Below are 27,988 nucleotides of genomic sequence, written 5' to 3'. Positions count from 1 at the left end.
CCCAATCTCTGCATAAATCAGAGATTCTTGTGCCTCATTAAATTTTCTCTACAATTCAGATGGGGCCTCAGAAGAATAATGTAGCATTTGGGGAAAAAGATACAAGCCAAGAGACCAGCCCCAGAGGCCGAGATGGAGAAGATCTCCATGGCCACCATGGACTTCCCTTTGGTGCTCAGGTAGGTGGGGAGGAAGGAGATCCAAACACTGCAAAAGACCAACATGCTAAAAGTTATGAACTTGGCTTCATTAAAGCTGTCGGGCAATTTCCTAGCCAGAAAGGCCACTGTTAAACTGATGAAGGCCAGGAAACCCAGATAGGCCAGGGCAGCATAAAACATTAAAGCTGAGCCTTCATTGCATTCCAAGATGGCCTCTCCTACCAAGGAATGGAAGTCCATGTTGGGAAATGGGGGAGAGGTTACCAGCCAGGTGGCACAAAGGACTGCTTGGACCAGGGGACAAGCTATGACAACGGAATTGGTCAGTGGTTTTCCTAAGAATTTCCTTGTCTTGTTCCCTGGCTTGGTGGCCATGAAGGCCAGAACCACCATGACAGTTTTTGCCAAGACAGAAGAAACCGCAAGGGAAAAGAGAACGGCAAAGGCAGTTTGTCGGAAGAGACAGGTGAGCTTCCCTGGTTGACCAATGAAGAGGAAGGAGGAGAGGAAGCATAGCAGGAGGGAGACCAGCAGGATGTAGGTGAGATCTCGATTGTTGGCCTTGACGATTGGTGTCTCACGATGTTTAAGGAAAATCGCCAGGACTGAAGATGTGGTCACAGAGAGGAAAAGAGTGAGAGAAACTAAAGCGCGTCCCAAGTTATCTTGATAGGCAAGGAAGTGCACCTTCTTCTCAATGCAGTGATTCTTCTCTTGATTTGGATATTGGTCTTCTGGGCAAGGGTCACAGTGGGCTGCATCTGAAATCAAAAGTATGTATGTCAATCCTACCCAAATGACAAAATAGTAATATTCTGATCTACCAAAGTCCATCATCCTGGAAGTTCTACATTTAAGGAGTGGCCTACCCGTCTGATTAGAAATGGTCCCTCCTGGACAAGGGTCACATTCGTAGCAGCAAACTTGGTTGCCCTCTGGAACTCTTCTCCTCTCTCCTGCCTGGCACCTCTTCATGCCACACCTGGCAAAGGGCACCTTCTAAAACACAAAAAGAAAAAGTGTAAGAAGACTTAAGCAATCAACATGCCTCATTTATTCATGTCTTCAAAAGAAATGGTTCATCATGGTCTACCCAAAACTAGGAACAGCTCCAATGACACTCAGAACCCACCAAGGGAGGCTGGAAATCAGCAAGAAAAGAAAGGTTTGTGATATTGAGCTACATTTTTTTTAAAAAAGAAAGAATCGGAAGGATCCAAGTAAATGGGAATATTTCACACAAATCACAGTTGTCTGCTTTTATTGCCTCCTGGATTTGGGTTCTTCCTAATCCCAAATCTTGCAGACTGAAGCCAACCAAACCTCAAATTTCTTACACAATAACCAGATGTTTCACAACATGGCTGCCATATTTTCTGATTCAATATATATATATATATATGTTTTATTTATTTTATTTATTATTTATTTATTTATTAATTTTATTTCTATACCGCCCTTCTCCCGAAGGACTCAGGGCGGTGTACAGCCTGATTAAAAGCACAAAGACAGACAAAATTTAAAAATAATTAAAATTATTAAATAATTGGCTCAATTATAAAACCCCCAAATTTAAAATCCCACATTTAAAACCAATTAAAATCTTTACATTGATAGCCCGGCCTGGCGGAACAACAAGGTTTTGAGGGCACAGCGAAATACACGGAGATCGGAGATCTTACGCATTTCTGGGGGCAGTTCATTCCAAAGGGCAGGGGCTCCCACAGAGAAGGCCCTCCCCCTGGGTGTCGCCAGCCGACATAATTTGGCCGATGGCACCCTGAGGAGATCCTCTCGGGGGAGCGGACTGGCCGGTGGGAGGCTACTGGTGGCAGAAGTCGGTCTCGAAGGTACCCAGGTCCAATGCCATGGAGCGCTTTAAAGGTGGTGACAAACACCTTGAATTGCATCCGGAAGACCACTGGGAGCCAGTGCAGCTCGCGCAGGAGGGGTGTCATGTGGGCACAACGAGTTGCGCCCATAACCACCCACGCGGCCACATTCTGGACCAGCTGGAGCCTCCGGGTGCTTTTACAGTTAGAAGGATCTTCTGCATCTCCAGGAGAGAAAGAAAAATAATTTCCTGAATTTACAACTTTTCCTTCCAGTTTACCTTTGTGATCCAGATGATTGAATCGGAGTTAATGGTGAAATCCTGGCCTGAGGGAGCCCTGGGATCGATTCCACCAACTTTCCTGGGGACAAAAGATTGATTGGGGAGGAAAGCCCAATTGAGAAGATCATAATGAGAAGACTCCCATCCATCTTCTGAGAAGGAGACTTCCTCTCCAGCACTGTTGTTGAACTGGACGTCCCTCAAATAGGGAAGAATCTGAAACAAAAGTGACCTTTTGAAATTGAGTGAAAGCCACAAATGAGTCATCATGGCTTCTCTCATTCTGTCCTGGCCATCGTCTTAGGAGATGGGTGTATGTCTGGAATCAGTGTTGGAATTCAATTTTTTTACTATCGGTTCTGTGGGCGTGTCTTGGTGGGTGTGGCAGGGGAAGGATACTGCAAAATCTCCAATCCCACCCCACTCTGGGGCCAGGCAGAGGTGGTATTTGCTGGTTCTGCGAACTACTCAAAATTTCCGCTACCGGTTCTCTAGAATCTGTTAGAACCTGCTGAATAGCACCTCTGTCTGGGATGGTAGAGTAGGTTTTTGGTGAAGATATCAGCAATCAGAAGTAACAATATTTGACTCCTTCCCCAACACTACAAAGTTTCTGTTTATCATTGAGCATTTGTATCATGGCTTCTTCCTCTTCAGGTTTACCATCATGATATCTACATACAAAGATTTTAAGGCCACATTCCAAAAATACTTTGCATGTCTTGCTCTTGTGATACAGGGCTACATGAATTCTGAAATGTTTTCTTTGGCCCGAGGTCTTGTAAATGACAAATGAATTTTAAAGGTAAAGGTAAGGTTACCCTTGCACATATGTGCTAGTCATTCCCAACTCTAGGGAGAGGTGCTCATCTCTGTTTCAATGCTGAAGAGCCAGTGCTGTCCGAAGACGTCTCCGTGGTCATGTGGCCGGCACCACTAAACGCCAAAGGTGCATGGAACGCTGTTACCTTCCCACCAAAGGTGGTCCCTATTTTTCTACATGCTTTTAAACTGCTAGTCCTTCCCTTCCCTTCCCTTCCCTTCCCTTCCCTTCCCTTCCCTTCCCTTCCCTTCCCTTCCCTTCCCTTCCCTTCCCTTCCCTTCCCTTCCCCTGCCTTCCCCTGCCTCGTCTTCCCTCATCTTACATGCTGAGAGAAAGTGACTATGTATACAAGCTCACTCAGAGCTCAATTAGCCCATTGACGTTTCTTGCACAATGTGCCCAGATTTTTTTTTATTTTTTTTATTTTTTAAACAGAACATAAAACAAATCATCCAATTACAGAAAGTGTGTCGATCGGTTAAAAATCTTTTGTGCTTAATTCCATATTCATAGTTCATTAATTATCTAATGTCTCAGATTTGTCAATCTGTTGTATCTCTTTATATTATTATTATTCTCATTTATCATTTATTTAACAATAGCATTTCCATCCCGTCTTAATATATTTCATATATATTATTTATTTATTTCATGTTTCATATTTCATTTGCATGCTTTATTATCTAACCATTGATAAAATAAATCCCATATCATATAATATTTATTTATTTATTTATTTATTTATTTATTTATTTATTTATTTATTTATTTATTTATTTAATTTTTATACTGCCCTTCTCCCGAAGGACTTAGGGTGGTAAACAGTCAAAATAACATACATATAAAATGTGAAATAAAGCAATTTAAAATGATTAAACCAATTTGGCTCATCGGATAAGAATCTTCAGCATAAAAATTTAGAACAATTAGAAGAAATTTATGCCAGCCCGGCTTGGTGAAACAGAAAGGTCTTAAGTGCACGACGGAAAGTACGGAGATCTGGGATCATTCTTATCCCTGGGGGTAACCTGTTCCAAAGGGTAGGTGCCCCCACAGAAAAGTGTCTTCCTCTGGGAACCACCAGTCGACATTGCTTTAGTGACGGCACCCTGAGGAAGCCCACTATCTTCCTGTTCTCTAATTTCAAATGTCAGTTTACTCATTTCAGCACATTCCATAATTTTCTTAATAACTTCCGCTTCCGTAGGTATTTCCTCCTTTTTCCAATTTTTAGCAAATTCAATTCTAGCCGCTGTTAAAACATTCACAATCAAATATTGTAATTCTCTATGATATGTTTCTGGTAAAATCCCTAATAAAAATATCTCCGGTTTAAAGTCTATGTGTTTTTTTGTCATTTTTTCCAACCATGTGTGGATTTTAGTCCAATATCTTTTGGCTTCTACACATGTCCACCACATATGAGCCACAATGTACCCAGATTGTCGGCTTGCTCTGGGCTGACACCTCCTCTCTGGAATGGTGACCCTCCCCAAATATTCAGCTAACAATTGATGAATTTTAAGGTCTTTCCTCTATGGATCGGATGGGGAGCTACTTTGGTTGACTTCTCTTTTTTCCACTCTACCACTTTTCAAAAAAACAAAAAACAAAACAAAACACACACACACACACACACTGACCACCAGCATTATATTTTATTTGTATTATTGTTTTTTAACTAATTTCTATTTCATTCTGTTCTGAACTGTTTTGACATGGTAGCATAAAGGCGCTTAATCATTAATTCAGGAAATACGAATGGGAAGATTCCTGTCTCAAGATCTATGCATTGGAGAAAAGGTGTCCAGGATTACCTTCCATGACTGGATATTTGAAATCTTCTTTCCAAGTCTCATCATGGTTGGTCTCACTGCAGATCCATGCATGGCATGCAATGCGTGCGCCACAGCATAAATGGCATTGTAGATGTTGTAACTCTCACCTGACATGCTTGTTTCAAATACGTAAGTTGGAAGATTCTGTATATTCTCCTTTCCTGTACATGGTTTTTTCCCCTTTAGAGGGATCTCGCCTGGTTTGTGGATCTTGCAGCCAAAGGCCTTCTCCCACCATAGAGGGAGGAAGACGTCCCCCTGTGGATTCAAAGGGTCTAAAGACAGAAGGAAATGTCTGAATTCTGGGACATTCCCAGTGTGGTCCCTAAAATGCAAAGCCCCATGGAAGGGCTTTATAAGCTGCAATATTGACTTCATTCTCACCACGCTAAGATTCCAACGGGAAGTTAAAATCCAAACTCTTTGAAATGATGTCTTTGTCATTTGTACATATTGATACACAGCTGCCAGCACACTGGTAACACCATTGATGTCTCCAAACACAATAATAACTTCAGCTGTAAACCAAGTTTTGAAAATAAATTGCAATTTTGAAATTAATTGTGTAGTAATACGGTCAGTTGTCACCATTGCAGTGAAGACCAGACATATCTCCATCTCCTTCAGCATTGGCCTCAGAGATGAGATGAAGTGTTCTCCACTGTCATCTTCAGAGGCAATCAGCCCAACCCAGTTCCACTGGAAATGCAGGAGGAGCTGGACCAAACCCACATATTGAGGAAATTCCTTGGGATTAATCCGGAAGAAGGAAGGATAAACTCGTTTGTCTCCTCTAGAAAATTGAAAGCCAACACCAAGCTGGAGAAAGTGAGATTCTTGTGTCAAAGGCAAAGTTTTATGATGCAGTTTTATGCAACAACTACAGAGGTATTCAGCTAGTAGATGGCAGCATTTACTGGATCTATGGTATATGGTATATGGTATAGATCTATGGATCTATGGTATATCTTCTATGTTCTTTTGTTCTAAGTAGAGTTTCCTGTTAACAGTTAAAACAGTTGAGCAGTAAAGCACATGGTGACTGTGCTCTTTGTTTGCTGTGCTGTGCTATATATAAACAAAATTTCTTACAGATTACCTAAGTGAGATGAAGAAAGATTATTGCTGTGCATGAATTAAATGTAAAGATGATTTATAATTATAAATATGCTAATATAATTAACAGAATTACAAATAAATTAATATAAAGAGAAATCTAGTTAAAACTATTCTGTTACATTATTAGTATCATTATTAGTATATGTGTTAATCTTTTTTGTTTTTTCTTTGCTTTTTGGTAAATGATATACCCTGGCAATACACTGTATTCCAAATGTTTATGAATAAAAAAAATACTAACAAAAAAATAGTTGAGCAGTAAAGCACATGGTGACTGTGCTCTTTGTTTCCTCTCTGGTGGTATATATAAACAGAATTTCTAATAGATTACCTAAGTGACATAATCTTGGCATGCATGCCAAAAAGGCTTTGGTTTCTATGTATGTTACTATTGCTTTTCTATTTCATACTGCTTCCAGTGGACGCCTCTTACCTGAGGGACTTTGAATATGCTGAAGATGGAGGCCATCTGCCTTGAGGATTTAGGATCGTGACCTCCAATGATAGACAGCAGAGTGTCCTGCCTGTCACATTCATAACCTGGAACTAATTTGTAACGTCCACAGAGCAAGGAGAAAGTGAATAAGGAAATCCTCCCTTCCATCTGGTGACTGTCATAAATGTGGAAGCCAAGGGTGATATTGGGGAGGAGAACCAGATCCTTGTTGAGCTCTCTGACTCCAAACATCAAGGCCAAAAATTGCTGGAGGTTCTTGGGTACGATTCTATAGTGAGAGAAACATTAACGTATTTCTTGAGTGCTGGTAGAGTTTGCCCTGCTGATCCCCAAACAGAAAGCTTTTTACAACTCCTGTACACTGGAAAAGGATTGAGCTTTTCCTTGAGGTTTCCACCATGTCGTTCTTTGAAAAGGAACAATATGTCAACCTCTTAGAACAGTTTCAAATATATTGTCTCTCCTGACTCTTTATGTGGTTTAGAACCTTCTTAACGAAGAGTTCTGGAAACATTGAGAATTCTGTTTAGGAACTTGGCTCTTTAGTAAAAAAAAAAAAAAAAGCACAAAGATTTGAACTACTTTAGGACCTTGAAAAAGTCACCAAAAGAGGTATTTCTGAGCAAACAAATAATCATCTACACCTTTATCATGCAGGCGAAACTTACAAAATGGGAGTTGGAACGAACAGTGGGTGCTTTGCAAAGTCTAGGACTTCAGAGGCAAAGCCTGTTTGCAGGAGTAAATTCCCACCAATAATGAGATCACCAGGCCTGTAAAAGTTATTTTTCGTTTTGAAGGTTGTTTCCAGCACACATGCAGTTTGCCTCCTCTTAGCAGAAGTTGGAGGCAGGAGCCAGAAAAGCAACAGCAGCAGCAAGAGAGACAGCCCAGTCATTCTTCTCACCTTCCCTCCTAGATCAAAAACCGAGGTTTATACAGAAGGTGAATTGCAGGCGGCCCTTCAAATCTCAGCGCAGCTGCAGCACAACAGAGAGTGGCTGTGCCCCATGGAGGGCAAACGTATTTCAACCATGCTGCCTCTTTAGCCGTGTTTGGGCTGTGACCAAAGAGGAGATGAAGCCCAGCTGAGTTTCACCAAGCCCAGCTCTTTGCAAGACAAGGTGCCACGTCCTACCCCTCACCCCCAGTCAGGAGACCTCTGAGCATATATTATTATTATTATTATTATTATTATTATTATTATTATTATTATTATATTTTTATTATTATTATTATTATTATTATTATTATTATATTTTTATTATTATTATTATTATTATTATTATTATTATTATTATTATTATTATTATTAAAAAAGTGTTTATCTTGGAAGATTTTTGTGGGAGGAAATCCACAGAGGATACATGATGGATGACTGCTCTTTTGATAATCTCAAGGATTACCCACTTAGCACAAGGTCTTATATGCAGGGGGGAAAAAAGATGTTTGTTTCTCATCCACAGCAAAGAGGCACTTGAGAGTCAAAAGTGAAGTGGTGATGAAACCGAGCACCTGCGCACAAAAATGTAGTTTGGGCTGTGACACAATTTGTTCAGAATCTCTGAGGACTAAGAGGGCGTGGTGGCACTGACAGTCAGTTGTACCTTCGTATGTCCGAGCTATCATCCCAATGCTTGCCTTGAATCACTGGTTTATTTATGGCCGCATGGCAGGGGATAAATTAGAAGCTAACCTCTCCCACAGACCTTAAAAATAGCTAGGAGGATCCCTGAGATGCTGGGCTCCTTTAAACTCTACAGGAGGGCTGTCTAAGAACTAGTTGGAGCCAGAAAAGTTTGTTTGCTGTGTTGTGTTGTGTTGTGTTGTGTTGTGTTGTGTTGTGTTTCTTTTCTTTTCTTTTCTTTTCTTTTCTTTTCTTTTCTTTTCTTTTCTTTTCTTTTCTTTTCTTTTCTTTTTTCTTTTCTTTTCTCTCCTCTCCTCTCCTCTCCTCTCCTCTCCTCTCCTCTCCTCTCCTCTCCTCTCCTCTCCTCTTCTCTTCTCTTCTTGACACTAGAGCATATGCACCAAGACAAATTCCGGTTGTGTCCAATCACACGTGGCCAATAAAAAAAATTCTATTCTATTCTATTCTATTCTATTCTATTCTATTCTATTCTATTCTATTCTATTCTATTCTATTCTATTCTATTCTATTCTATTCTATTCTATTCTATTCCATTCCATTCCATTCCATTCCATATTTTCTATTCTATTCTATTCTATTCTATTCTATTCTATTCTATTCTATTCTATTCTATTCTATTCCATTCCATTCCATATTTTCTATTCTATTCTATTCTATTCTATTCTATTCTATTCTATTCTATTCTATTCTATTCTATTCTATTCTATTCTATTCTATTCTATTCTATTCTATTCCATTCCATTCCATTCCATTCCATTCCATTCCATTCCATTCCATATTTTCTATTCTATTCTATTCTATTCTATTCTATTCTATTCTATTCTATTCTATTCTATTCTATTCTATTCTATTCTATTCTATTCTATTCTATTCCATTCCATTCCATTCCATTCCATTCCATTCCATATTTTCTATTCTATTCTATTCTATTCTATTCTATTCTATTCTATTCTATTCTATTCTATTCTACTCTACTCCACTCCACTCCACTCCACTCCACTCCACTCCACTCCACTCCACTCCACTCCACTCCACTCTCCATTCCATATTCCATTCCATTCCATTCCAATCCATTCCATTCCATTCCATTCCATTCCATTCCATTCCATTCCATTCCATTCTCCATGGCCACAATGGACTTCCCTTTGGTGCTCAGGTAGATGTGGAGGAAGGTGACCCAAATGCTTCACAAGACCAGCATGCTAATAGTAATGAACTTGGCTTCCCCTATCCACTGGAGGCTTCTTCCAAATAAAAAGACTTGGGCATTTGAAGTAGGGACCCCCCAAGGAGTCGAAATTCCTGCTAAAATTTTAAAAGGACCCTGAAGTCTCTTCCTCATCCGCAGAGAAATAAACCAAGGCATTTTAGCAGGATATTTGTTTTCCTGATTTTGCAACTTACGTTTCTTTTCCTCCCTCTGTTCCTTCACTCCCCCAGCTAAACTTTAGATGTGAGGAAGAAACAGAATTAAAAAGCTATTTCTTTAAAAAAAAATACTTAAGAGAAATATATATTGGAAGTAGATATAAAACTCCACTGAATAAAGTACCAAAGATATGAGCACATCCAATAAAAAAGAAGTCAGGGATTTGCCCAAATTGGGTTTAGAGCTGTCTCACTTGATTAGCATTCTTCTGACTTACTTTCTATCATGGTTTCCATTTCCTCCTCTTGAATAGCCCAGACCTCCTCCTTTCCCCAGCTATGCCGCTAAATGAAGCTCTTTGCCTCTGAATGAGGTTTCTGGAGAAACAAGGGATTCCTTCAAAGAGAGAGGTGGCTTAATTCCTCCAGGCAGTGGTGAAATCCTTTTATTTTTTTACTACCGGTTCTGTAGCTGTGGCTTGGTGGGTGTGGCTTGACTTGGTGGGCATGGCTTGGTGGGCGTGACAGGGGAAGGATATTGCAAAAACTCCATTCCCACCCCACTCTGGGGCCAGCCAGAGGTGGTATTTGCCAGTTCGCTGAACTACTCAAAATTTCTGCTATGAGTTCTCCGAACTGCTCAAAATTTCCGCTACCAGTTCTCCAGAACCTGCTGGATTTCACCCCTGCCTCACGGCCATGGTACACGAAAAAAGATCTGATGGGAACGATTGGAGGTTGCTAACTCCTTGAGTATCTAGGGAAGAGTGGTCAGGAAATCTTGGATCATTTCAAAGTCTTTATTCCTGTCCTGGACATTGTGAGGTCAGAGTGATGTCACTGCAGGAGGCAAGGAGCACATCAGCAGTGGCCATGGAGAGCTAAGCCTGGGGAGGAAAAGAAGCATCCAGTCCTTCTCCTGACCACTCACCTTCCCTGGTAGCCAATCTTCCCTTTCACAGAAGCAGGAAAAAGCTTTCCTTTGGGCAGTAGATGACCTCTTTATTCTTGAGTAATGTTTTCCTGAGTGGTCAAAAGTTAGCAATCCTCACTCTGTTCCAGCTGTGCAGGAAGAAGGAGCTGATTAACCCAACAGCTGTCAATGTTTTTCAACCTTCTTCATTGCTGAAGGGAAGTTTATATCAGGGAGGTGATGCACGAATTGAAAAGTTCCAACTTCGGGGGGGGGGGGGCGTCAATTTCTCTATGGATGCAGGACAACTTTGGACCAGCTGGCCTTAAAAGGAAAGGGTGTGTGGTTTTGTGTAGCTCTCTGCTTTTTCTGAAGCTGTTTCTGGTCAGTGTGGGTTAGAGGGGAGAAATGGAGTCAAAACCCCCGGTTAATTTTTTTTCTTGTTTCGAGTGTCAACTTGCAAAGCTTTCAAGTTGCCATGAGCAGGAGGGAGGGAGAACTGAAGTGAATTCCATACATTTTTTCTGACCGCAATCAGAAGGAGGGTGTTAGGTGTTAGGTTAGGTTAGCCAAAGTGGTTAATTGGAGAATGTGATTTATGACATGGCCAGAGAGGAGGGGAGAGACAGGGTCATAGGGGAATGTAAATCTACGTGGGATCAGTCCTAACTGCATCCGAGTATTGCCGGAATGTTGCTCCTACTAAATGACTATATTTCCTTTGAAGTTTGGATCATGGCTCATGAATTAATTAGGGCATCTTTCGGAAACTTGACATAGAGTTTTATTGAAATTTATTATAACATAAAATACAGTGAAGACAAAGATTAAAAATGGGGGGGGGGGTTGGGTTTGGAGAGAGGGCAGGTGCCTTTGTGCCAAACCATGTGAGGCTTTCAAGGTTAAATCTGGACTTTCAATGACATTCAGATTTGTTCTTCTAATGTAAATAGATCTCGGTCATTTCTGAACATCCCATTGAGATGTTAGAAAGCCTCTGGAGCCTGGGGAGGGTGAAAACAGCCTTCTCCACCCCACTGGAGGCCCTCTGGAGGCCGGAAACAGCCCATAGAAAGCCTCTGGAGCCTGGGGAGGGTGAAAACAGCTTTCTCCACTCCACTGGAGGCCCTCTGGAGGCCAGAAACAGCCCGTAGAAAGCCTCTGGAGCCTGGGGAGAGTGAAAAACCCCACTGGAAGTCGGCAAACGGGCTGTCTCTGGCCTCCGGATGGCCTCTCAGGGTGGGGAAAGGCCATTTTTGTCTCTCGAGTCTGGGGAGGGTGAAAAATGGGCCTACCTAGCCCAGTGTGCCATCGCGTGCCAAAAGTGGGGGGAGAGCAGGGGTGTGTGCACGCATGCGTGGGGAGGTGGGGCACATTGAATTATGGGTGTGGGCATGCACGTGACCCCCCCACGCGACCTCCGCTTTTGGCATGCAAGGGCAACAAGGTTAGCTATCATTGCTCTATTCCATTAATAGAGACTAAAACTGTAGCTCATTTAATCTGCAGAATTAAAAAGAACTCTACTAATGATTTGAATGAAAAAGTTAGGAGGGGACTCAGCAAAGCCTCAGGGATCAAAGTAACCAAGTGTGCTTAAAAACAACAATAGCAAAGCCAACCCAACATATTTTTAAAGGTGCTTTTGATTAAAATAGTGGTAAATTGTAGTGCTGGAAACAACTTATTTCCAAATTGTTCATGCTTATTTCCAAATTGTTCATGAGACATCTATGGGGAGAACTGGCATGAATGAAAAATAAAAATGGGGGGATTATTGCTGATTAATAGATGCTATGTGATTAGTCACTTCACTTGATTTTCAATTCGTTAATGAACTAGCCCTATTTTCGCTTACTTTAGAAATCAGACAAAACATCAAAATAAAAGTACTCAATCTAAGTATAAATTAGAGATTCTTGTGCCTCATTATATTTCCTCTACAATTCAGCTCAGGTCTCAGTAGGATAATGTAGCATTTGGGGAAAAAGATACAAGCCAAGAGACCAGCCCCAGAAGCCAAGATGGAGAAGATCTCCACGGCCACCATGGACTTCCCTTTAGTGCTCAGGTAGGTGGGGAGGAATGAGATCCAAACACTGCAAAAGACCAGCATGCTGAAAGTAATGAACTTGGCTTCGTTAAAGCTGTCAGGCAATTTCCTAGCCAAAAAGGCCACTGTGAAACTGACAAGGGCCAGGAAACCCAGATAGGCGAGGACAGCATAAAACATTAAAGCTGAGCCTTCATTACATTCCAAGATGGCCTCTCCTACCAAGGAGTGGAAGTCCATGTTGGGAAATGGGGGAGAGGTTACCAACCAGATGGCACAAAGAAGTGCTTGGACCAGGGGACAGCCTAAGACAATGGAGTTGGTCAATGGTTTTCCTAAAAGTTTCCTTGTCTTATTTCCTGGCTTGGTGGCCATGAAGGCAAGAACCACCATGACAGTTTTTGCCAACACAGAGGAAACTGCAAGGGAAAAGAGAATGGCAAAGGCAGTTTGTCGGAAGAGACAGGTGAGCTTCCTGGGTTGACCAATGAAGAGGAAGGAGCAGAGGAAGCAGAGCAGGAGGGAGACCAGGAGGATGTAGGTGAGATCTCGATTGTTAGCCTTGACAATCGGTGTGTCATGATTTTTAAGGAAAATTACAAGGATTGCAGATGTGGTCCCAGAGAGGAAAAGAGTGAGGGAAACTAAAGTGTATCCCAGGGTGTCTTGATAGGCAAGGAAGTGGACCTTCTTCTCAATGCAGTGATCCTTCTCCTGGTTTGGATATTGGTCTTCTGGGCAAGGGTCACAGTGGGCCGCATCTGAAACCAAAAGTTGTTGTCTAAGCAGTTCAAGAACATCTACCATGAAAATTATCCCTCACTCAGAAGACAAAGGATTGTAGCCTTTTTACAATGGTCAGTCCACACAGGTTGTCATGGAATGACCAGGGTTTGGATTCAGCTGGTTCGGACCAATTCAGGCAAACCAGATGTTAATTTTAATTTGGTTCACTGAACTGGTTGTTGTAAGGACTGGCTGACCCCACCCACCCCTCCCCTCCCCTCCCCGACTCTCCACGCAGCCCATTTTGGATGCCAGGTAAGTGCAGGGGCTGCATGGAGGGTCTGGGAGGGTGAAAAATGGGCCTACTGGAAGTTCCAGAAGTCCAGAAATGGGCCCGTTTCCGGCCTCCGGAGGGCCTCCAGAGCCCAGGGGAGGTCATTTTTGCCCTCCCAGAAGCTCAAGGAAAGCCTTTGCAGCCTGAGGAGGGTGAAAAAGGGCCTACCGGGATTTCCAGAAGTCCAAAAATGGGTCTGTTTCCAGCCTCTGGAGGGCCTCCAGGGCTTGGGGAGGCCATTTTTGCCCTCCCAGAGGCTCAAGAAAAGCCTCCAGAGCCTGGGGAGGGTGAAAAACGGGTGCACCGGAAGTACCAGAAGTCCGAAAATGGGTCTGTTTCCGGCCTCCGGAGGGCCTCCAGAGTCTGGGGAGGCTATTTTTGCCCTCCCGGAGGCTCGAGAAAAACCTCCGGAGTCAGGAGAGGGCGGAAACGCCTCCTTGTGATGCAGGAGCCCAAGTAGGCCATGCCCACCATGGCCCCACCAACCCAGCAACCGGGCAGAGAACTGGTTGCTAAAATTTCTGAATCCCACGACCCATTGTGCACTTTAGGCTGCATCAAAAAAAGCAACCATTCTTCATTTGAGTTAGGGCTCCTGAGCAGGGTTGTGAACTTTCAACTGGGTGGGGGAAACCTGGAAGCTTTCAGATTCGGGTTTTTCCAGATGTGCCCACATGACATCTCTAATAAAGTGGAACTTTGAGGAATCTATTGCCTTGGAGTTTTATTTCATTGGCGGTGTTTTTTGAAACCCTGACATTGCTGAGGAGCTGGAAAGGTGGTGCGTTAGGGCAGATCAGTTCCAGTGGTGGGATGCAGGGGTGGATTCTAAATTTTTTTACTAGTGGTTCTGTGGGCGTGGTTTATTTTGTGGGCGTGGCTTGATGGTCAAGTGACAATTCTTTAGGATTTAGCAGAGGTACTGGTCTACCAGGCTTTTAACTGCTTGCAGAGCTGTACCGATCTACCCATTTATTTTTGCAGGCACTGGAACCGGTTTGGTGATGTCATCTCATCATCATTACTGGCTCGGTGGAACCGGGCAGAACCGGGCAGAACCCACCACTGGTGGTTTGCCCCCGGTTCGTACTGGTTCGCAAGCACTGGTAGTAAAACTGGCGGGAGGCTCCGCCCACTGACCTGGACATCATCATAAGTGATCTGCGCGTGCGCAAAAGAGCGCACATGCGGGCACGATGCAAACCAGTACTAAAGGTAAGTAGAACCCACTCCTGGACAGTTCTATTGTAAACTATGAAGACTCTGAAGCATGTCAATCCTATCAAGAATGACAAAATCTTAATATTTTGATCTACTGAATGACTTCCATAATCATGGAAGCCTTAGATTTCTACCTGTCTGATTAGAAATGGTCCCTTCTGGACAAGGGTCACACTGGTAGCAGCAAACTGGATTGCCCTCTGGAACTCTTCTCCTCTCTCCTGCCTGGCACCTCTTCAGGCCACACCTGGCAAAGGGCACCTTCTAGAAGAGAAAAAGAGAAATACTTGAGGTAGTCTAAGCCAGGGGTCTGCAACACACAGCTCTGGAGCCACATGTGGCTCCTTCACTTTCTGCTGCAGCTCCCTGTCGCTCAAAATATGAGTCACCACCACCAATGTGTGACACCAGCCGGCACCTGATTTATTGAGCTTTTCGACCCATCTTTTTTTTTTTTCGGAGTTCAAAATATTTTTGTTGCACGCAGAAATAAAAATTAGTTTTCTCTGTAGCAGTTCATTGATTTCATAAATGCAACACACTATCGTTTTTTTTTTTATACATAGCATAAAGGTGAAAAATGATATATGCAGTGTTATCTTCATTTGACGTTCATTCATGTCAAAAGGGTTTTGTGGCTCCCGGTGTTTTCTTTTCTGTGGGTAACGGGTCCAAATGGTTCTTTGAGTGTTTAAGGTTCCCGAGCCCTGGTCTAAGCAATGAACATGTTTCATTTATTCATTTCCACATTCCAGTTTCCATCTCCAAAATATCTTCAGAAGAAGTGGTTCACCACAGCAGCAGCTGTGGAAGGGTTCAGGACAGTGGCACTCACAACCCATAAAGAGATGTTGGGAATTGGAACTGGGAACTCAATAGGCAAAGGAAAGCTTGTGACATCGAGCTACAGCTCCTCTAAAGTAACCAGGAAGATCCAACTAGAAATAATTTAATTTAATAATTTAATTTAATATTTAAATTTATATACCGCCCTTCTCCCGAAGGACTCAGGGCGGTGAACAGCCAGAAGTAAAAAACATCAAATACAAAATATAAAAACAATTTAAAAATGAATTAAACAATTTGGCCTGACAGTTAAAATCCCCCATTAAAAAACCAAATTAAAATACACAATTGGAGAGATTAGGCCAGCCCAACTTGATGGAATAAAAAGGTTTTGAGGGCCCGACGGAAAGTACGTAAGTCTGGAATCATCCCTATCTCTGGGGGGGAGCTCGTTCCAGGGGGCAGGTGCTCCCACAGAGAAAGCTCTCCCCTTGGGGAGTCGACATTGTTTGGCCGACGGCACCTGGAGGAGCCCCTCTCTGTGGGAGCGTACTGGCCAGTGGGAGGCTCTCGGTGGCAGAAGGCGGTCCCTTAAATATCCCGGCCTTAAGCCATGGAGCACTCTAAAGGTGGTCACCAACACCTTGAATAGCACCCGAAGGACTACCGGCAGCCAGTGCAGCTCACGCAGGAGAGGTGTTACATGGGAGCGCTATGACGCTCCCATAATCACCCGCATGGCCGCATTCTGGAATAGTTGGAACCTCCGGGTGCTCTTCAAGGGGAGCCCCATGTAGAGAGCATTGCAGTAGTCCAGGCGGGAAGTGATGAGGGCATGAGTGACCGTGCGTAAGGAGTCCCAATCCAGGAAGGGATGCAACTGGCGAATCAGGTGAACCTGATAAAAAGTCCCCCTGGCCACGGCTGTCACACGCTCTTCTAAAGACAGCCATGCATCCAGGAGGACACCCAAGTTGCGAGCCCTCTCCGTGGGGGCCAACGACTCACCCCCAATAGTCAGTGATGGCAACCCTCTGCTTAGGCAGGAAACCCTACACCACTTCAGACAAAGGGTTATCCAACATCTTCTTAGAAACTTCCAGTGTTGGAGCATTCACAACTTCTGGAGGCAAGTTGTTCCACTGATTAATTGTTCTAACGGTCAGGAAATTTCTAATGGTCAGAAAAGTTGCTTCTCTCCTCGATTATTCCAAGTGTGGCCTTACCACACTAAATAGGAATGCTCCGTGGCAGAGGTGGGTTTCAGCAGGTTCTGACCAGTTCTGGAGAACTGGTAATGGAAATTTTGAGTAGTTTAGAGAACCAATAGTAAAAATTCTGACTGGCCCCACCCCCATCTATTCTCTGCCTCCCAAGTCCCAGCTGATCAGGAGGAAATGGGGTTTTTGCAGTATCCTTCCCCCGGAGTGCGGTGGGAATGGAGATTTTACAGTATCCTTCCCCTGCCACACCCACCAAGCCATGCCACGCCCACCAAGCCACACCCACAGAACCGGTAGTAAAAAAAATTGAAACCCATCACTGGTCCATGGAAATCATTCTTGCCTGCTTTAATGGCATCCTGGTTTCATTGTTTGCTCTTATTGCCTCCTGGGTTGAAAGCAAAAGATTTTCCCAATCCCAAACCTTGTGGATTGACAGATGTCAAATCTCAAATTCGTTGCAAGAAAAGCAGATGTTTCACCAAATGGCTGCCACATTTACTGGTCCAATATTCTTATTTTCCAGTTAGAAGGATGTCTTGCATCTCTAGGAGAGAATAAAATTGTTTTTGGCAATTTATAAGATTTCCTTTCAGCTCACCTTTGTGGCCCAGATGATTGCATTGGAGTTAATGTTGAAATCCTGGCCTGAGGGAGTCCCAGGCGCTCTCTGTCCAACTATCCTGGGGACAAAAGAGAGGTTGGGCAGGAGAACCCAATTGAAAAGATCATAATGACCAAATCTCAGTCCATTTTCTGAGAAGGAGACTTCCTCTCCAACGCTGTTGTTGAAATGGATGTTGTTCAAATAGGCAAGAATCTGAAACAAAAGAGACCTTCTGAAGTCGGAATAATTGTCTGAAAGCCACAAACGAGACATCATGGCTTGTATCATTATGTGATGGTGATCATCTTAGGATACAGGGCAGGGGTGAAATGCTCCCGGTTCAGACCGGTTCGCTCGATCCGGTAGCGATGGAGGCGGGTGGTTCGGAGAATCGGTAGCAAAAATCCCTGCCACCCCCACCCCCATCTGAGCCGTGCAATCATCAGAGGCTTTTTTTTAATTTTTAAAAGCATTTTTTCTACAACCTCTTTGGCTGAAAAAAATGCCTTTAAAAGTTAAAAAAAAAAAGCCTCTGATAATTGCGCGGCTCAGCTGGGATCATCAGAGGTTTTTAGAAGCATTTTTTTCTACAACCTCTTCGGCCGAAGATGTTATAGAAAAAATGTTTTTAAAAGGAAAAAAAGCCTCTGCCGATCAGGCAAGTCAGCTGGGATCGTCAGAGGCTTTAAAAAAAGAAAAGAAAGAAAGCCTCTGCCGATCAGGCAACTCAGCTGGGATCGTCAGAGGTTTTAAAAGCATTTTTAAAAAACCATTTTAGAAAAAATGGTTTAAAAGTAAAAAAAAAAAAAAGTTGGCCACGCCCACTCAGTCATATTCCCCCCCCCCCACTAAGGCATGCCCACAGAACCGGTAGTAACAAATTTTACATTTCACCACTGATATAGGGCTGTGGTGGCAAACCTATGGCGTGTGTGCCACAGGTGGCACGTGTAGCCATATCGGTGGACATGCGAGCTCAGCTCCGGCGCACATGCGCATGCCGGCCAGCTGATTTTTGGGCCTTATGGGCCCACCAGAAGTAGGGAAACAGGCTGTTTCCTGCCTCCGGAGGGCTTTGGGTGGTGGTGGAGATGGCCCGTTTTTCTCTCTCCCCAGCCTCCAGAGCCTTTCTAGGAGTCTGGGGAGGGTGAAAACGGCCTTCCCCACAACCCTCGGCGGCCCTCTGGAGGCCGGAAATGGCCCATTTGCCAACTTCCAGTGGGACAGGAAGTTGGTAAACGAGCTGTTTCCGGCCTCTGGAGTGCCTCTGGGGGTGGAGGTGGGGAAGGCCGTTTTCACCCTCCCCAGACTCCTAGAAAGGCTCTGGAGACTGGGGAGAGCAAAAGACGGGCCTACCATGCCATCGTGTGCTAGGAGCAGGGGAACATAGGAGGGGGGGTGTCACGTGTACATGCACTAGGGCATGGTGCATAGAATTATGGGTGTGGACACATGTGCACGTGACCCCCCCTGCTCCTGGCACATGATGGCAAAAAGGTTAGCCATCACTGCCCTATATCATTTCAGACAAATGGTTATCTAATCTCCTCTTAAAAACTTCCAGTGTTGGAGCATTCACAACTTCTGGAGGCAAATTGTCCCACTGGTTAATTGATCTAACTGTCAGGAAATTTCTCCTTTGTTCTAAGTTGCTTCTCTCCTTGATTGGTTTCCACCCATTGCTTCTTGTCCTGCCCTCAGGTGCTTTGGAGAATAGCTTGACTTCTTCTTCTTTGGGGCAGCCCCTCAGATATTGGAAGACTGCTATCATCTCTCCCCTAGTCCTTCTTTTCATCAGACTAGACATGCCCAGTTCCTGCAACGGTTCTTCATATGTTTTAGCCTCCAGTCCCCTCATCATCTTGTTTGCTCTTCTCTGCACTTTTTCTAGAGTCTCCACATCTTTTTTACATCGTGGCGACCAAAACTGGATGCAGGATTCCAAGTGTGGCCTTACCAAGGCATCATAAAGTGGTATTAACACTTCATGTGATCATTGAAATGGAAGTTGGGCAATTGTGGAGGAAGAAATCAATGGTTGTTCCAATAGTAATAGGAGCTCTTGAAGCAATATCTGCCTAGATACATGGAAATTCTGAACTTATCAGACCTGAACATCCTGACTTTGCAAAAAACCACCTTACTCAGAACTGAGTATATGCCCAGACATTACCTTAACAACTCTTAGGTCCTGGGTTAGGACTTGAACTGTTTTTTCCAGTCCCAGACTGCGAATCAAACTGGAGATTAAATCTTCAATAATAACAATGATTAAATAATAGCTATTGCTGAAGTGTACAATTCCACTGATTTTTCTCTAGAATGCTGGAACCAGATTTGACTAAGTGGGGCCAGGTGAAAGGAAGGCTTTTCACTTCACCATCCAGAGATGTCCAAAATTGAGCTGCTGATGCAGGAAAGCCTGATAAATTTCAGACCAAAAACCCAGTAGAAACACTTTGAGTGTTGTGTGTGTTGTGTTCCCACCACAACTTGAACACTGCAACAAATGGAATGTCAGAGCTGGAAGCCATCTTTTACAGTTGGGCCTTCAGGCCTGCCACATTTTCTTCTGTGGGAAAATGGGAGGGAGGATTGCATAGAGTATGGGTGATATGTAGTCAAAATAACATTCCTTTCTCAGAGAGTCAAGGACGCCTTGCCCTGGCACTTGGAGTTGGATGACTAGGAGGTGTCTCTAGTTTGAGCAGTGGATGATTGGACCATGTGATGGACATGTGGGTGGTGGGCAGGGACATGAACTTTCAATTGGGTGGGGAAAACCTAGAAACTTTCAGATTCGGGTTTTCCCAGATGTGCCAATATGACATCTTCAATAAAAAGGAACTTTGAGGAAACTCAAGCCTCAGAGTCTTCTTTAGTTGGGAGTGTTACTTGGACCCCTGACATGGAAAAGTGAACAAACAGGGTAGGGCTGCAAAGGAAGCTAAGCTATAGAAACATAAACCAAGGTTAAAATGATTTGAGTGTCTTTTTAGAGGTTGGATTCAGGCTACATACCAAGGGAAGCTGAGGCAGTTCTGCAAATATGCCCACTAGGAGTTCAACTAACCTATTGATATTTCTTGAACTCTCATTGTCAAATTGCTCTGGGCTGACACCCCCTTCCTGGTATGGTCAACTCCTGAAAATTGGTAAAGTCCAGTTGCCTCTTGACAAAAAAGCACCTTTGGGACAACCATGATCTAGAGGACTGAGAATCTCCATAGGCATATAGATTACCTGCCATGGCTGGGCATTTGAGACCTTCTTTCCAAGTCTCATCACGGTTGGTCGGGCTCTTGATCCATATATTGCATGCAATGCATGTGCCACTGCATAAATGGCATTGTAGATGTTGTAGCTTTCCCCAGTCATGGGTATTTCGAAAAGGTAAGATGGCAGATTCTGTAAATTCTTCTTTTCTGTACATGGTTTATGCCATCTTTGAGAGATCACTTTTGGTTTGTGGATCGTGCAGCCGAAGAGCAATTCCCACCATTTCAGGAGAAAGACGTCCCCTTGTGGGTTGAAAGGGTTTAAAGACAGGATGAAACTGGTGAATTCTGGGATGTCCACAGTGTGGTCCCTAAAATGCAGAGCCCCATGGAAGTTCCTTACAATTGGCAATAGGTCTATACCACCCATAATGTTGAGATTCCAATGGGAAGTTAAGATCCAAACTCTGCGAGATGAAGTCTTTATTAGTTTTTCATAAACAAACATAGCCATCTGTATACCACCACCATTATTGGAGTTTCCAAACAGAACAATCACTTCAACTTCAAACCAAAATTTGAAAATAAGAAATACTTTTTTCATTGTATTATCAATATTATGAGCTTTCAACCTTTCTGTGAAGGCCAAGCAGATCTCCTTCTCCTTGAGCATTGGCATCAGAGTTGAGACAAAATGTTCTCTCCTGTCATCTTCAGAGGCCAGGAGCCCAACCCAGTTCCACTGGAAGTACAGGAGCAGCTGAACTAAACTCACACACTGAGAAAATTCCTTGGGATTAATCCGGAAGAAAGAAGGGTGAACTTCTCTGTCCCCTTGAGAGGATTCAGAGCCAACACCAAGCTGGAGAAAGTGAGAATCATCTTTAAGAGGCAAAGTCAAGTTTTATGGTAACTTTACGGATCCCCATTATGTGTTGATTGCCCCATCAATCAGGCTGACTTACTTTGAGTGGCAAACTTGATTTCTCTCCATTCTCATAAAAAGCCATCAGTTTTCCCTGGCTATGGCGTACCTAGAACATAGAACCACAGAGTTGGAAGGGACTTTGGAGGTCCAATCCCATGCTCAAACAGGAGACCCTATACCATTTCAGACAAATTTTGTCCAGTCTCTAGATATACCCCATTTCTGCAAATGTGCTTTATATAAGGGACTGGAGACTAAAACATACGATGAACGGTTGCAGGAACCGGGCATGGTGAGTCTACTGAAGATAAGTACAAGGGGAGACAGGATAGCAGTCTTTCAATATTTGAGGGGCTGCCACAGAGAGGAGGAAGGAGGGCAAGCTATTTTCCAAAGCACCCAAAGGCCAGACAAGGAATAATGGATGGAAACTGAACAAGGAGAGATTTGACTTGGAAATAAGGAGAAACTTTCTGACCATGAGAACAATCAATCAATGGAACAGAAGCTGCCTTCAGAAGTTGTGGGAGCTTCATCACTGGAAGCTTTTAAGAAGAGATTGAACTGCCGTTTGTCAGAAATGGAATAGAGTCTCCTGCTTGGGTGGGGGGTTGGACTAGATGACCTACAAGGTCCCTTCCAACTCTGTTAATCTGTTAAATATGGTTAAGCCTCCAGCACCCTAATCTTCTTGTTGGTCTTCTCTGCACTCTTTCCAGAGTCTCAACATCTTTTTTGTAGGTGGTGATTAGAACTGGATGCAGTATTCCAAGTGGGGTCTTACTAAAGCTTTGTGAAGTGGTACTAGAACTTCATGTGATCTTGATTCTATCCCTCTGTTTATGGAAACTAGGATTTCATTAGCTTTTTTTGGCTGCCACCGCACACTGTTGGCTCATATTTAAGTAAGGACCCTCTCACAGTTACTGATGTTGAGCCAGGTTTCGCCTAATCTGTACCTGTACTTTTGATTTATCTTGTCTAAGAGTAAGACCTTGCTTTTCTCTACATTAAATTTCATTTTTTTGGATAGGACCCAGTGAACAAGTCCCCCATTACTACTGCAGTGTGTTTCCTACATGTTGGTTAACAAATTAGCAAAGAATCCATCTATTTCTTCTGCTTGTTGGGTATATAGTAGTATACAATAGACAGTCTGTAGTACAGTCAGAAGACAAAGGTAAAAAACCATCAACCTCATACAGAAAATATATTTCACTTTAAAACTGGCTACTCTTTTATGAAAAACAAATTAAGAAGATATTCATTTTGTCCAATACAACATTTCCATATTGTCTCTTTGGGATAAATGAAAACATATTACGACATGTAAAACATAGCATGGATTGTCTATGCCACATATTCTTAGTATGTACCCTTAGCACCTAACAGCCCAGGTGGCACAGAGATTAGAGTGTAGCACTGCAGGCTACTTCAGCTGACTGCTAGCTGCAGTTCGGCAGTTCAAATCTCACCGGCTCAAAGTTGACTCAGACTTCCATCCTTCCGAGGTGGGTAAAATGAGGACCCGGATTGTTGGGGGCAATTTGCAATATGCAATATGCTAACACTCTGTAAACCGCTTAGAGAGGGCTGTAAAGTACTGTGAAGTGGTATATAAGTCTAAGGGCTAAGAAGGAAGGAAGGAAGGAAGGAAGGAAGGAAGGAAGGAAGGAAGGAAGGGGCAATATGCTGACTCTGTAAACCACTTAGAGAGGGCTGTAAAGCACTGTGTAGTGGTATATAAGTCTTAAGAGCCAAGTGTGAATGAATGAATGAAGGAAGGAACGAAGGAAGGAAGGAAGGAAGGAAGGAAGGAACGAAGGAACGAAGGAATGAAGGAACGAAGGGGCAAGAGGCTGACTCTGTAAACTGCTTAGAGAGGGCTGTAAAAACACTATGAAGTGGTATATAAGTGCTATTGCTAGTATGTACCTTTGGTTTTATCTTTGGCTTCTGTATGCCCTTCTGTCTACTCCATACTGTCTCCAAATGGAGCCTCCTTACCTGTGGGACCTTGAAGATGCTGAAGATGGAGGCCATCTGCTTTGAGGTTTGGACGTTGAGACCTCCAATGACAGAGAGCAGAGGGTCCTGCCGGTCACATCGATAACCTGGAACCAATTTGCCTCGTGTGAAGAGCATGGAAAGGCTGAATACGGTAATCATACTTTTCACCTGCTGATTGTCATAGATCTGGAAGCCAAGTGTGATGTTGGGGAGAAGACCCACCTCCATGTTGACCTTTTTCACTGCAAATACCAAGGCCATGAACTGCTGGTAATTCTTGGGTATGACTCTACAATGAAAAAAACGTTGGGGAAATTTTAAGGGAAGCTAATGGAGTTCATCGTGCCTTGTTTTTTGTTTCTTCCACTGCCTGGATTTTCTTTTTCTTTTCTTTTTTCTTCTTTTTTCTCACTTTAGTTTCCCTTTAGGGGGAACATTAATGTTTGGTTTTGTTGATAGCATTTTTTAAACGGATGGATTAGGGTATCAAGAACCTGAAGATCTGCGGTGACCAGGACGATAAACGTGGATTATAAATATTGATTTACGATATTTGGATTATAAATTGAGCGATTTGAAAGTAAAAATTAAAATGAAGAAGCTACCACAACATTTATCATCACCATCAATCACAGCAGCACCGAGCTCCGCAGCACAAAAAGCAGCAGAAACAACAATACAGCAAGACAAAACCAACATGGAATTAAAAAATATGATACAGGCAATGCATGACGATCTTAAGGAAATGAAAGAGATGATGGGAAGAAATGAACAAAGATTGATAACAGTGGAAGAGAAAGCAGAAGCTACAGAGAAAAAGGTGGAGGAGATGGACTATAGACTCACAACTACAGATAAAAGCCAGGAAAAGACAATTATACAGCTCGAGATGGACAGGGCAGATTTTTACTTAAGATTCCAAAATATAGAGGAAGAAAAAGGAGAGAATTTACTAGAACAAATTGCTGGAATATTAGCAGAAGTTATGAAAGATAGTCCAGAAAAGGAACACACAACTTTCAATGGGTTTTGGTTTCTTTAAAATAGGTTCCTTGATTAAACTTTGATGGCTTTGTGGAAAAAGAGAAAACCAACAAGTCCATGATATGGACCAATTTAGAGCCCTGGGTACTCCCTCCCTTCTTCACTTTGCTTCAATGATTGGAATCTTTCCCAATTGCTTCTCTTCCATCCTAATCAATCTGTGTCTCTCTTGGAGCAGCTCCTTCAAGTCTGGCTAACATTGTTGAGCACAAGACTATACTAGGGGTGGGGGTTACATTGGCTATGTCTGCTGTGTAGGCAGCATGGGTCTGTTAAAAACAGATCATGCCAAATCAATCTTATTTCATTCTTCAACATAGTGACTAAATTAGTAGACCAGCGAAATACTGTCAACATAATATACTTAGACTTCAGCAAGGCATTCGATAAAGTAGACCACAACCTACTTCTTCGTAAGCTAGAAAAAAAGTGGGGTAGATAGCTTCACCACCAGATGGATTTGCAACTTGCTGACAAACCGTACTCAATGAGTAGTCCTTAATGTGTCTAAGTCTACATGGAGAGAAGTAAGCAGTGCCACAAGGTTCCGTCTTAGGCCCAGTACTGGAAGTTTTTAAGAAGATGTTTGTCTATTGGAACACTGCTATCATGTCACCCTGAGTCCTTCTTTTCGTCAGACTAGACATATCCAGTTCCAGCAACCATTCTTTATATGTTTTAGTCTCCAGTCCCCAAATCATCTTTGTTGCTCTTCTCTGCACTCTTTCTAGAGTCTAAACCCTCTGTTTACGCAGCCCAGAACTGTGTTGGCTTTTTTGGCAGCTGCTGCACACTGCTGGTTCATATTTCAATGGTTGTCCACAAGGACTCCAAGATCCCTCTCACAGTTACTACTATTGAGCAAGATACCACATATACTGTACCTATGCATCTTGTTTTTCTTCCCTAAATGTAGAACCTTACTTTTTTCACTGTTGAATTTCATTTTGTTAGATAGCACCCAATGTTCAAGTCTGTCAAGATCCTTCTGTATCTTGAGTCTATTTTTTAAAAATTTGATTTATATGCCGCCCTTCTCCGAAGACTCAGGGCGGCTTACAATGCGTTAAGCAATAGCCTTCATACTTTTGTATATTTTATACAAAGTCAGCTTATTGCCCCCCACAATCTGGGTCCTCATTTCACCTACCTTAGAAAGGATGGAAGGCTGAGTCAACCTTGAGCCTGGTGAGATTTGAACTTGCAGTAATTGCAGGCAGCTGATGTTAATAACAGTGCTTTAGTCTGCTGCGCTAACCAGGGCTATCTTCTGGAGTGTTAGCTATTCCTGCCAGCTTGGTGTCATCTGCAAATTTGATGAGTTCCCCATTTATCCCCTCATCCAAATCATTCATGAAGATGTTGAAGAGTACTGGGCCTAAAGCAGAGCCTTGGGGTACTCCATTGCATACTGAATATTCATTTTAATAGCATGTCAATTTCTTCATCAGGCTAACGCGGATTTAAATTTTTATCCCTCCTCAGATTTTATGTGGTTTTGTTATCTTCCCGATGAAGATTGAGAATTCTAGCCCATTTTATGAGCTTAGTCCTTTATTAAGAAATGCTCAAAGATTTGAATTAATTTAGGACATTGCAAACATGAGTAGAACAAGCAAACAATTTTCTACGCTTTTACCATACAGGTGAAACGTACAGAACTCTAAAACGAAGCTGCGATGGGTATTTTGCAAAATCTGGAGCGAGGGTGGTACAGATGGCTTTCAGGAACAAATTCCCACCAATAATCAGATCACCAGGTTTGTAATAGTAATAATCAATTGTTAAATATTGTGACGTCACACATACGGTTTGCATCCTCTTAGCAGTAGTTGGAGGCAGAAGGCTGAAGACAAGCAGAAGCAGGTGAGGCAGCATTCTTGTCACCTTCCCTGCAAGATCAAAAATCAAGGTTTGTGGAGAAGCTTGAAATTTCACCATCGCTTTAGCACAATAGAGGCACCTGGCTGAGCAACCAAAGATCAACCGAGTCTCGCCAAACCTAGGAATTAACTCTTTGAAAGATTAGGGAAGGCGACAAGTCCTCCCGCTGCCAGAATATGTGTGAACATCTTTTAAAAACAGGTTCTATCTTTTAAGATTTTCGTGGGTAGAAATCCCCAGGAGATACATGAAGAATTACTGTTCTTTCGATAATTGCAAGGTAAAGCAATTGCAGTCCAACCTAGATTTTTTTTTTGTTTGTGCACCAGAAGAGGAAAAACAAGTTTATGTATCTTGTTTCCACAAGTTTGGACTTGAGAGTCAAGGTAATTTTGTGTATTTGACTTACGTGAAATTGAGCACCTGCACACAAAATGGAGTTTGACCTGTGCCGTAGTTTGTTCGGATAATATAGCAATAGCAATAGCACTTATATATGGCTTCACAGTGCTTTCCAGCCCTCTATAAGTGGTTTTACAGAGTCAGCCTATTGCCCCCCAACAATCTGGGTCCACATTTTACCCACCTTGGAAGGATGAAAGGCTGAGTCCACCTTGAGCCTGGTGAGATTCGAACTGCCAAATTGCAGGCAGCCGGCAGTCAGCAGAAATGGCCTGCAGTACTGCACTCTAACCACTGTGCCACTACAGCAGTATGAGTTCTAATGGGGTGTGGTGGCCATGGCAATTAGTTGTCTGCTTGTGTAAGCAATAGAATAGAATAGAATTTCTTATTGGCCAAATGATTGGAAACACAAGGAACTTGTCTTGGTGCATACGCTCTCAGTGTACATAAAAGAAAAGATACATTCATCAAGAATCATAAAGTACAACACTTAATGATCGTCGCGACGGCGACGGCGATGGTGGCAGCAGCACCTGGAGGCTTGGCTACAATGATGACGTTGACATTGGTGGCAGAGAGGGTAGCGGTGCAGGCGGCTCAGGATCCCTCAGTTCCCCTGGGGCAATCTGGATCCCCCCCCATTTTTCTGAAGTTCTCGGGGAGGGGGCTTATTAAACTAGTTAAGCTGAGCGGCCTATAGTAGAAGATCGGGGATTGTGGTGAGTGGGCTAAGGACTGCCAGAAGGGGGATGATGGTTTGGTCTCCCCCTTCGATTGTTTCTCCCCCCATTAGGCCTAGGCCTAGTATGGCCACTCAATGCAAACTAGAAGTTCTCGATCGGCTTTGGCTGCCTTCACTCAAACATCTTCTTCCTCCCTGTGTTACTCTGGCTGTTCAATCTTGTCTCACTCCATCTTGATATTCCATTTTGCCTTTTTTGACCTAACCCTCGGCTTCCACTGGTATTAGGAGGGAAAGAGTCATGGATACCGAGAGTCTTGGATTACCTCTTAATGGCATAGTTGGGGGGACGGACCATCTTCTCTTTCGTCTTTGTGACTCTGGACTGGTCGCCATGAGAGGGCGGTCATTGAGACTTTTATCC

General features: G+C 43.1%; 1 protein-coding gene across 1 annotated transcript; it reads right to left on the bottom strand.

Annotated features, from left to right (window-relative positions):
- Nucleotides 1–17: 17 nt before the first annotated feature.
- LOC139313521 (vomeronasal type-2 receptor 26-like) lies at nucleotides 18–27,922 on the bottom strand. Its single transcript, XM_070939087.1, has 9 exons — nucleotides 27,891–27,922; nucleotides 23,547–23,838; nucleotides 21,577–21,645; nucleotides 21,244–21,473; nucleotides 6,491–6,782; nucleotides 4,918–5,655; nucleotides 2,275–2,493; nucleotides 1,031–1,160; nucleotides 18–922 (listed from the first exon to the last, which is right to left on the bottom strand). Exons 1-9 carry the CDS (start codon nucleotides 27,920–27,922, stop codon nucleotides 18–20), a joined length of 2,907 nt encoding a protein of 968 aa, XP_070795188.1.
- Nucleotides 27,923–27,988: the final 66 nt, after the last annotated feature.

The sequence above is a fragment of the Pituophis catenifer genome, unplaced genomic scaffold, assembly GCF_029215685.1.
Source record: "Pituophis catenifer annectens isolate HBS135680 unplaced genomic scaffold, rPitCat1.0.hap2 SCAF_1, whole genome shotgun sequence".
Classification (NCBI taxonomy): Eukaryota; Metazoa; Chordata; class Lepidosauria; order Squamata; family Colubridae; genus Pituophis; species Pituophis catenifer.
This window is presented reverse-complemented; position numbering and strand designations above follow the sequence as displayed.